This window comes from Carcharhinus amblyrhynchos, chromosome 19 (assembly GCF_965287045.1).
Source record: "Carcharhinus amblyrhynchos chromosome 19, sCarAmb.v2.hapA, whole genome shotgun sequence".
Lineage (NCBI taxonomy): Eukaryota > Metazoa > Chordata > Chondrichthyes > Carcharhiniformes > Carcharhinidae > Carcharhinus > Carcharhinus amblyrhynchos.
Window position 1 is genome coordinate 3,851,109 of NC_137342.1, and position 11,715 is coordinate 3,862,823.

The window sequence follows — 11,715 nt, forward strand, 5'->3', positions numbered from 1 at the left end:
TATTTTAGTTTGTGTGTTTTTCCTTAGTTTGGTTTCTTCTCTCTCACTTTGTGTTCCAAAAAGTTATCCTGCCATTCACAGGTCCTCTAGACATCTCTTTTCTTGTTTACTTGTTGCATCACCATTTCCTTTGGCCTCGCACCACGAAAATGTGTGTTATTTAGTATCTCCACCCCCATTACATTCCTCGTCTTTTGTTCTTTCCTCCCCTCCCTCTCCCCCACCCCTTTATTTAGAATCTCTACAGAGCAGAAGGCGGCCATTCGATCCATCAAGCCTGCACCAACAACAATCCCACCCATGCCCAATCCCTGTAACCCCATGTATTTACCCTGCTAATCCCCTGACACTAAGGGTCAGTTTAGCAAAGCCAATCGACCTAACACACACATCTTTGGAGTGCGGGAGGAACCTAAGAACAGGAGCACCCAGAGGAAACCCACACAGACAGTGGGAGAATGTGCAGATTCCACACAGACAGTGACCCAAGCCAGGAATTGAACCCGGGACCCTGGTGCTGTGAGGCAGCAGTGCTAACCACAGTGCCACCCAGTGCTGCCCACTTGTTCAAACTCCATCACATCTTTAACATTTTCCCAATTCTAACGAAAGGTCAACAATCTGAAACATTTACTCTGCTTCTCTCTCCATTGGTTCTGCCTGGCCCACTGAGTATTTCCAGGAGTTTCTGTTTTTATTTTATTTGTCCAGCATCTTCAGTATTTTGTTTTCATATTATACACAACAAAAATAAGAACTTGCATTCCTATAGCATGTTCTATTATGACCCATAAAACACCACAAGGTATATTACAGCTAATGGGGTACATTTTAAGTGCATTCACTAATATAATTTACAAATATTATATTCAAATACAATATAGGAAATCTGGCACCCTGTTCATGCAGAGAAACAATTCTGAATCAGTAATGTGATAATGACCATCTAATCAGTGTGTTTAAAAGCAACTTAACTATCGATGTTGGAATCTGACACCATTGGAAAATCTCAGCAGGTGGCAGCATCTGTAAAGAGAGAAAAGAGCTGACATTTTGAGTCCAGATGACCCTTTGTCAAAGCTTTCATCAGATTAGTGCCAAGAGGTTGTTTATGTTCACATTAGAGGCTGACATGGCCTTGGTTTAACATCTCTGAGGACAGGGCACCTCCAATACCACAGCGCTCCCTCAGTGTGAGTGTCAGTCTACATTATGGACTTAGGTCTTTGACTTGGAGCTTGAACACATGACTCAGAAGTGAGAGATCTATCACTGAGCTCAATGAGTAAATATTATAGCTGCATTCACCTATAAAGAGCTCAAGCCTAAGTAGTCTTCAAATAAAGCAGGTTTAGAGGGCAGAAGATAATCAAATAAAAACAGGAAACGCTCATATACTCAGCAGATCTGCCAGCATCTGTGGAGAGAGAGTTAATTTTTCAGATCTTTAAATCTGCCAAGGGCAAGATTGGAAGATCCTGCTGGTGGGAAGAACCAGGAAATTTCGGCCATAGAGGTTGAGTAGCGAAGAGATGGCTTACAATGCCACCTCTGGCAGGAGATTGTAATTACAGTGTGACATATTTACATAAGCAATTTCCATTATAAATTTAGAAAAGAATTAATGATGGAAAAGAGTTGACAAGAGGATATAAACTCTCATGGACAGGAAATGATCATGGGAAGCATTGTGGCACAGTGGTTAGCACTGTTGCCTCACAGCACCAGGGACCTGGGTTTAATTCCTCAGTGACTGTGTGGAGTTTGCAGATTCTCCCTGTGACTGTGTAGGTTTCCTCCGGATGCTCTGGTTTCCTCCCATAGTCCAAAGATGTGCAGGTTAGGTGGATTGGCCATGCTAAATTGCCCCTTAGTGTCAGGGGGATTAGCAGGATAAATATGCGGAGTGCCGGGGCTAGGGTCTTGGTAGGATTGTTGTCGGTGTAGACTCGATGGTCCAAATAGCCTGTTACTGCAGTGTATGGATGCTATGATTCTATTGTATGTTGTTCAATATATCATCATTATACCTGAATCCTTCCCTTGTGTTAGTTACAGGCAACTTCCAAAACGCACAGTGAGAAAAAAGTGATTATAGAATCGCTGACTGTGTATTTTAATTTTAAAGTAACATTCTGGGGATACAAATCTCAGACCAAGTTTGTGATAGCATGTAAATATGAAAAATAATTGCTAGCAGAATATTGAATTTTAAATCCAAATCTCAGTGTAATGAAGATGAAATATTTATAGATTGCAATAAAACGTTGTTATTTATTTGCATTACCTGCAATAGAATTAATTCATAAATAAGTAATTCTCTCAGTTAAAGGGACTTTTCATTGTGTTCCTCACTAATAAAAAAGGAAAATCTGCAGAGTGCCCAGTGCCACGATTACAGGAGCAGGGCCAACGCCACTCAGAGACCTCATTTCTCACCTAAAATATGTTTTGAAATGTTTGCGTTCTGCACCTTTCCAACCTGCGCCTGTTGGGTTGTACTGGGCAGCTGGGGACACATTTAGGAGATTAAGGAATGCCAGAATATTGTGCACATTGGAGATGGTGATGTAGTGGCAATGTCATTGGACTAGCAATCCAGTCACACAAGCTAATACTCTGGGGTCATGGTTTAGTATCTCCTCACGGTAGCTTGTGGAATTTAAATTCAATAAATAAATGTAATTCATGATTGAAAAAGAACTTGGAATTTGGAACTAGACTCTGTAACGGCAACTATCTAGTTTACTAATGTTCTTTAGGGAAGGTGGATTCTTAACTGACTGTCAGAGCAATTAGGGCTCAGCAGCAAATGAGGCCCACATTTCCATGGAAAAATGAAATGAAATCCTGCCCAGAGTCAATGACATTGGCTACATGGACTTTAGCAAGGCCTTTGACAAGGTATCTTATGGTGGGTTGTTGCATAAGATTAAATCTCTCAGGATCCAGGGTGAGGTAACCAACTGGATACAAATTTGGCTTGATGACAGAAGACAGAGGGTAGCTGTAGACGGTTGTTTTTCCAACTGGAGGCCTGTACCAATAGTGTGCCTTAGGAATCGGTGTTGGGTCCACTCTTAATTGTCATTTATATTAATGATTTGGATGAGAATTTAGAAAGCATGGTTAGTAGGTTTGCAGGTGACACCAAGATTGGTGGCATAGTGGACAGTGAAGAAGGTTATCTCCAATTGCAGCAGGATCTTGATCAATTGGGCCAGTGGGCTGATGAATGGCAGGTGGAGTTTAATTTAGATAAATTTGATTTGATTTATCATTATCACATTTATTATCATAGTGAAAAGTATTGTTTCTTGCGCGCTATACAGACAGATCATACCGTTCATAGAGAAGGAAATGAGAGAGTGCAGAATGTAGTGTTACAAAGAAAGATCAACTTAATACAAGGTAAGTTCATTCAAAAGTCTGACAGCAGCAGGGAAGAAGTTGTTCTTGAGTCAGTTGGTACATGACCTCAGACTTTTGTATCTTTTTCTCAAAGGAAGAAGGTGGAAGAGAGAATGTCTGGGGTGTGTGGGGTTCTTAATTATGCTGGCTGCTTTGCCGAGGCAGCAGGAAGTGTGGACACAGTCAATGGATGGGAGGCTGGTTCAGGTGATGGATTGGGCTACATTCACAAACTTTTTTAGATCCTTACAGTCGTGGACAGAGCAGCACCCATACCAAGCTGTGATAAATGCAAGGTGATGCATTTTGGTAGATCAAATTGGGGCAGGACCTACTCAGTAAATGGTAGGGCATATGGGAAAGTTATAGAACAAAGAGATCTAAGGGTACAGGTTCATAGCTCCTTGAAAGTGGAGTCACAGGTGGACAGGGTGGTGAAGAAAGCATTCAGCATGCTTGGTTTCATTTGCAGATCATTGAATACAGGAGTTGGGATGTCTTGTTGAAATTCTACAAGACATTGGTAAGGCCACACTTAGAATGCTGTGCACAGTTCTGGTCACCCATTTATAGAAAAGATATTATTAAACTAAAAAGAATGCAAAAAACTAGAGATACTACTGGGACTGGATGGTTTGAGTTATAAGGAGAGCTGGATGGACCAGGACTTTTTCTCTGGAATGCAGGAGGCTTAGGGGTGATCTTATAGAGGCTCGCAAAATAATGAGAGGCATAGATCAGATAGATAATCAACATCTTTTTCCCAAAGGTAGGGGTGTCTAAAACTAAGGGGCATAGGTTTAAGGTGAGAGGGGAGAGATACAAAAGGGTCCAGAGGCACAATTCTTTCACACAGAGGGTGGTGAGTATCTGGAACAAGCTGCCAGAAGGTAGTAGTAGAGGCGGGTACAATTTTGTCTTTTAAAAAACATTTAGACAGTTACATGGGTAAGATGGGTATAGAGGGAAATGGGCCAAATGTGGGCAGTTGGGACTAGTTTAATGGTAAAAACTGGGAAAAATGGACTGAAGGGCTGTTTTCATGCTGTAACTGACTCTCAAACCCTCTCCTTGTTGCCAACAGATGTACATTGGAGGCACGTTGCTGTTTGCTGACCATATTTTTAACGGTTACAGTAACTCCACTAAGGATCTGAAGAAGCAAATTACCAAAACGTATGAAGACTACCAAATGGGTCGTCACCTGCTGTATGACTTTAAATTCAGGTATTTTATGCACTAATATTTGTCGGCTTACATTTACAATATTCACTATTTGTAGGTGCGCTTTACCTGTCAAAGAAATGAAACAGTTGACTGAATGTTAATTCTGTCAGTCACCCATTTGGTAATAATCCTGTTGCATTGAACTCTGAAAAAGGTTTGTAGAGGTAATATAAATATAGTAATTCCTGTAATTAGGTAGTTCCAAGACATCCAGTGATACTGAAACTGTGCACCAACTCACTCACTGGCTGTTCCAGAACACTGAGGGATACAGTGCTGCTCACTGAGGAGACACTGGATGTTCCAGGGGTTTTAGTGATACAGCGTTGCTCACTAACACACACACTGGCTGTTCCAGCGATTGGTAGGATCATCCAGTCCCGCTGATGTCTGCGTGGTTTACACACCCCGCACCTTCTGCCAGTGGGATGCATGCCATCAGGGGTCACCATCAAAGGGACTGGAAGACCCCATCAGCATAAAGGGCCAGATAATTGTGACCTATACTTCTGTTTATTAAACTTAAGGATCACATATTTCTTCTCTCATAACTTTTACAACTCATTTTGTGAATTTCAGAGAATTGTATATATAAATCCCCAGCACTCGCCTTTAAAATAACACCATTTTGTTTATTGCTGATGATAAGGCAATGTGGTAAATGACCTCCAGTGCCCGTGTGATGCCAGGTATATAACCTGTACACCCCAACAATTGGTGGATTGTTTCGAACAGCATGTCCCTTCCGCTTTTCACAACAGACTTGATGTACAGACAGTACCAAAGCAGCCTGTGTCTGCAAAACTCAAAACACAGGGCAGTATTTTACCATTTTTGGTCTAAGTGTCAGACAGACTTGAAACTGGGAGAGTTTCAGATCCGTCTTTTGCTGTGTTTTTAAGTCCCCAATATGTACCCTGCCTGCAAAATTTTGAGCAAATCACTGCAGAAGACTGCGCGCAGGGCTTAACATGCCCGAAACCCTGCAGAGGGAGCTAGTGCGCATGTGCTGGCCTCTGATGCTGCACATGCGCATTAGCAGGAGCAGGGATCTGACAGACAAAGAGAGTGCTGTCAGGCCCCTGCTACTGCAGGCAACCTGAAGCAGCTCCCCCATCCCCTGCAATCATGGGGGCCCGTGGCCATAGATACAGCCCCCACCAACCTCTCCCCGCCATCACCCAGACCAATTGTGGGCCCCTCTCTCCCTCATCAATTGCAGTCCTGTTGCCCTCACCCCACCAATTGTTGCAGAGTGGGCCCCCCTCCCACATCAGCCACACCCCTGGCATTGCCCAAGTGGCCAATGGGTAATGTTCAGATGCCAGAGTGACACTGCCGGTCTGGCACTGCCCAAGGGGCACCCCTCCCTTTGCCCATGGCCTCCCCAGGGGCCTCAATGACCTCCAGTTCCACGTGTGAGATCAAGTCAAGTGCTCCTGTTCATGGGGAACATGTCTATTCCTCATACAGGCAGGCGAGCCTGGACGATTGAGCGCCAAGCTCATTAATGACATGTAAATACTTATTTAAATAATTTTGAATATATTAACTTGCCTCTCACCCATTTCCGGCGAGAGGCTAACTGTGATAGAAATCCAGCATTTATAAAATAGCGCCAGTTACAAAAACCTGCAATCTCACTAATCACTTCATATTCCACTTTATGACTTTGTTATACCTGTTACGTTAAAAGTCCGGCCATAGTGTCCAACATTAGCTGTGATCCCTCAATTGAACAACACTTGCTAAACAAAGTGTTTGTATGAAACTGATAGGTTGTTCTTTGGCCATTTGGAGAGGCTTAACAATGTGTTAACTAACCACTGCTCTAAAAGTGAGCTGCACTCAGGATATCCACTGTACAGGGCTTTGTAATAGATCAGATCATAGAACCCTACAGTGCTGAAAGAGGCCCTTCAGCCCATTGAGTCTGCACTGAACACAATCCCACCCAGGCCCTACCCCCATATATTATACCCACTAATCCCTCTAACCTCCGCTACCCTGGACACTAAGGGGCAATTTCTTAGCATGGCCAATCAACCTAACCCGCACAGCTTTGGACTGTGGGAGAAAAATCGGAGCACGCGGAGGAAACCCACGCAGACACGAGGAGAATGTGCAAACTCTACATAGACTGTGACCCGAACTGGGAATTGAACCCAGGACCCTGGAGCTGTGAAACAGCAGTGCTAACCACTGTGCTACCGTGCCACCCCACGGTAATGATAACGAACAATTCGCTTGAAACAAGTGTCTAAACCCTGGATGATGTGGAGTTAAGAAGAAGAAGACAAGGTGGGGACAAATGTAAAATTACAATCCAAATACTGAGAAGGAACTCATGATCCATCTAACTGAGGAATGCTGGAAACTAGCTCATTGTGGCTATGTGGAATGTGGAAGCAAATTTCTCAAGTAGTAACAACACTTACATAAGCAGGAGGAAAGGCAGAGGAGGAAAACAAGCAACTGGGGAAAAAGAGAGAGAAACACAGGAGATGATTAACAGAGGGTCAGATATTGGAGAGCTCACACTCACAGCTATGAACATTTCTGACATGAGGCTAATCCTCGACTGTACAAGACAATCAATTTCGCCTATCTCTGTCAGAGGATGCCAAAATTATTTACTTAGAGTGAATTATTTGCTGAGGAGCCTAAAGGGGCCTTGGTTTAAATTCCCGTCCAAATGATGGCACCATTGACAGTGCAGAACTCCCTCAGTACTGCACTGAAGTGTCAGCCTAGATTTTGTGGTCAAATGGGTCACAACCTTTTAACCCAAGAGCTACGACTGCTCCCAACTTCACCCCGCCCCCCCACAACAGCTGACATACTGGCCAGAATTCTCCAGGCTTGAATACCCCACTACTGCTGCCAGCGAGGACAGAGAATTTGGCGCTCAGCCAACCCGTCGTTCACTGCAGCAGGACCAGAAAATCGCAGCCGCAGGCGAGGTCTGAGAATTCTGGCTTATATCTTGTTATGGTTGGAGTATCTATAAGACAAATATCTGCTTAATCTACTGTGAAACTGCCACTTAAAGGATAGAATAGACAATCTATAAGGTATGTGATTGGTCAGAATAAAGAATCAATTCTGCAATTTTAATTGTTTGGGGCTAGTTTTTCTGATGGTAATCCATTTGAATAAAGCAGTTACCATCAGCATTACAATTGGCAAAATAGAAATCCAAGTGTTTTAATGTTAACATTAGCATTTATAAATCCTTCTGCATTTTTTTTCAATGTAGAATAATATTTCACATGGCAATTAAATGCCCACCAGTCTAAATTAACTGAGGAAAATGAAATATGGCACCACTTTTCAAAGACTTGCTGAATTGGATCATTAATCTGTTTCAAATTATTGAAAAGCCTTTCTACTTTCCCCAGTTCCATTGAATCAGAGCTGCCAAGAACAGCTCAGGACGAGAGGTCCTGGAAAAGTCAGCCTCACTGGAGACCCAAATCCGAAGCCTCTATTAAGCCAGACACATGCATCATTGAGTCTTCCAGCAGGTAGGTCAATGTATAAACATGTCACAGTACTGAGCTAGGCATGTGGGACTCAGCATTGGTTCCTGATCTCCTGAATCAGTTATGTCAGCTGTGTAGATTAATGGCAAGGTTCGATGTAATTAGTTTCATTGCGTTATGCTCACTAAGGGAAAGATTATGAAGTTTCCTGACTGCTATCCAATTAATGCCTCTACAGCTTATGCGGAAAATAGAACCAAAAGTTGACAGCAAACAGGGAGACCATTTGGCCAATCATGTTCGTGCCAGCTCTTTGCCAGCAAAATTCATAACTAATCCCATTGCTCCCCCCTTATTCTTCGTATGATTCTTCTTTTGCCTTTATTTCAAACATTTGTCCAGTTTTTATTCTTAAAATGTGGATTTGTCTCTGCCTCACCAATTTATCATAGTAAAGATTCCCAAGTCTAACAATCCTCCACATAAAACCATTTCTCCTCACTCTCAGTAACAATTTTAACCTGATGATTCAAAAAAATACTTTCCTTGGAGATGTCTACGTTCCATTGGGAATAACCCCTGTATCTCAAGGCTCTTTAGACCACAATTCCCAGTCCTGATAGTACATTCAATTGATGCTGTACCCTGTTCAATAGCACTTTTTGTCCTTTCTGTCATCAAGTGCACCAAACTGTACAGTCCTTTAACTGTTGTCTAACATTTATTTCTCATTCATTTATTAATATTTTACTTTAGTACTTTTTTCCTCACTATAAAACCAAAGTGCTGCCTACCATTTTATTGGCTCTTGCATGTTGATGGGGGGATAATTAGGGGCAATTTTAGCCCTCTACCCACCCAATGGAAGCCAGTATCCCAATTATCTTTCTTCTACTTATTTATGGGTTGTGGGCATTGCTGGCTAGGCCAGCATTTATTGTCCATCCTAATTGCCCTCAATATGTATAAAAAGCCCTCTTGAACCACTGGAGTCCATGTACAGGTACATGCACAGTGCTGTTAGGGAGGAAGTTCCAGGATTTTGATGGAGGCAGAGAGTGGGGGTCAATGGGTGCTATTCAGATTGGCGGATGGTGACTAGTGGAGTGCCCCAGGGGTCGGTGCTGGGGCCTCAGCTATTTACCATTTATATAGATGATCTGGAGGAGGGAACCGAGTGTAGGGTGTCGAAATTTGCTGACGACACCAAAATTGGTGGAAAGGCAAATTGTGCGGAGGGTGGGGAGAGTCTACAGAAGGATCTAGATAGGCTGGGCGAATGGGCCAGGAAATGGCAAATGGAATTTAATGTTGGCAAGTGCGAGGTGGTCCACTTTGGTAGGAATAATGGTAGGAAGGATTATTACTTACGTGGAGAAAAACTGCAGCAGGCGACGGTGCAGAGGGACCTCGGGGTCCTTGTGCATGAGTCGCAAAAACCCAGCTTGCAGGTGCAGCAGGTGGTCAGGAAGGCGAATGGGATGCTGGCCTTCATCGCGAGGGGGATTGAATATAAAAGTAGGGAGGTCTTGCTGCGGCTGTATAGGGCATTGGTGAGGCCGCAGCTGGAGTACTGTGTGCAGTTTTGGTCGCCGTACTTACGCAAGGATATTTTGGCCTTGGAGGGAGTGCAGAGGAGGTTTACTAGGCTGATGCCGGAGTTGAGGGGGTTGAGCTATGAGGAGAGGCTGAATAGATTAGGCTTGTACTCGTTAGAGTTTAGAAGAATGAGGGGAGATCTCATTGAGACGTATAAGATGATGAATGGGATGGATAGGATAGAGGTGGAGAGACTCTTCCCGCTCAGAAAGGATAGTAGGACTAGGGGGCACAGCCTCAAGATAAAGGGGGGGGGCGGTTTAGAACGGAGTTGAGGAGGAACTTCTTCACTCAAAGGGTGGTGAATCTCTGGAATTCTCTGCCCGTTGAAGTGGTGGAAGCTACCTCGCTAAATATTTTTAAGACGCGGGTTGACGGGTTTTTGATAAGAGAGGGCGAGAATGTGGAACTGAGCCAAGACAGATCAGCCATGATCTTATTGAATGGCGGGGCAGGCTCGAAGGGCTAGTTGGCCTACTCCTGCTCCTATTTCTTATGTTCTTATGATCTCGGAACAGTGAAGAAATGGTGATAAAGTTCCAAATCAGGATGATGAGTAACCTCTAGGTGATGCTCCCAGGAATCTGCTGTCCTTGTCCTTCTAGAGGGTAGTGGTTGTGGGTTTGGAAGCTGTTGCCTTGGTGAGTTCCTGTTCCTAATCCTGAGACTTCTATAGGAATGTTACAAGATGCAGCAGCTTTATCTTTGAATAGCTGGTCCGTGCCAATCAGGCAACTGGAAGCTTAATCCATGGTCAGCTCCATTAGCAGATATGGACTTGGAGCAATGGTTTCTATGCGTTTCTGTCACCAGGATAGAGAGGGAAAAGTGTGCATGTTGTTACCAGGTGAGTACAGAGATAGCAGCCCCTCCCCCAACCACCTCCATTCCCCTAGCCCTCCTCAAATCCCCAGTGACAAATGGATTGGAAGGGTACTCTGTCCCCAAGGAGTTGGTAGCTCAAGTGGAGATAGCTGAGTGATTGATGGTAACAAGAGTGCGCTGTATTGTCCCAGAACATGATGCAATCTTTCTTTTCTTTTCCAGAGTTCCGAACATCCAGAAATTCATCGCATTTAGCTTGGCCCAAAGAGATATCTGTTGTGACCAAAATATGTATCAAACGGCATCTACATCTTTGGGAACTCTTGTGAAAGGCTGTGCCCTTAAAGCTGACTGATAGCCAGACGGGGCAGGCGCAGAGGACAGCTGCTTGTACGTCATAAATAGACTATGCCATGCGAGTGTAATTTCTACAGCTGATGAAAGTCACTGTGTAACACTGTTAGCTCTGACCAAATATAGCAGTAAGAAAGGATCATGTTACTCTTAATCTTAGTCATCAAATGCTTTCAAGATTGCTATGACCACATTCAAAATCCAGGAACTGAAGGAGCAGCTAAAGTTGGCTTTCCCAGGGACTATCTCAGAATGGTGTTAAAAATGCATTTGCCTGGCAATCGTCACTGAATATATATTCACCCAAGCACTGTCATTAAAGGTGCATTAAATTTCTACAGCTACAATTCAGAATACTTTGCTGTTAAGGTAGGCATTTCACTGAAACTGGGCACAAGCCATTAATTGCTACTTCAGGACTCTTAATATAGACATGGACATGAACACTGTTCATTCTACATTAATAAAAGTCAAATTCCTTCCATTTTCATGATGTAGTCTGCTAAATCCAATGTTCCCAACAACAGTCCTGGAACACATTTGTTTTGCATTATGCTCCCACTTTCAAGTTTTCTCCTCGTTACAGTGGTTAGTGGTGGCACAGTGGTCAGTACTGCTGGCTCTGTACCAGGGACCCGTGTACAATTCTGGCTCAGGTCACTGTTTGTGTGGAGTTTGCACATTCTCCCCATGTCTATGTGAGTTTCCTCCTACGCTGTAAAGACGTACAGGTTAGGTTGATTGGCCATGCTGAATTGCTTCTTAGTGTCAGGGGGATTAGCAGGGTAAATACGTGGGGTTATGGGAATAGGGC

At 43.5% G+C, this 11,715-nt stretch overlaps 1 protein-coding gene across 1 annotated transcript in view; it reads left to right on the forward strand.

The window, feature by feature from the left end:
* Positions 1 to 11,449, forward strand: part of LOC145355584 (uncharacterized protein C3orf20-like) — an 89,263-nt gene extending 77,814 nt beyond the window's left edge. Inside the window, exons 15-17 of the mRNA XM_080207835.1 lie at positions 4,496 to 4,638; positions 8,040 to 8,165; positions 10,770 to 11,449. Of these exons, the coding sequence (XP_080063961.1) occupies positions 4,496 to 4,638; positions 8,040 to 8,165; positions 10,770 to 10,902 (402 nt within the window). The 3' untranslated portion in view covers positions 10,903 to 11,449. The remainder of the gene's footprint in view (positions 1 to 4,495; positions 4,639 to 8,039; positions 8,166 to 10,769) is intronic.
* Positions 11,450 to 11,715: the final 266 nt, after the last annotated feature.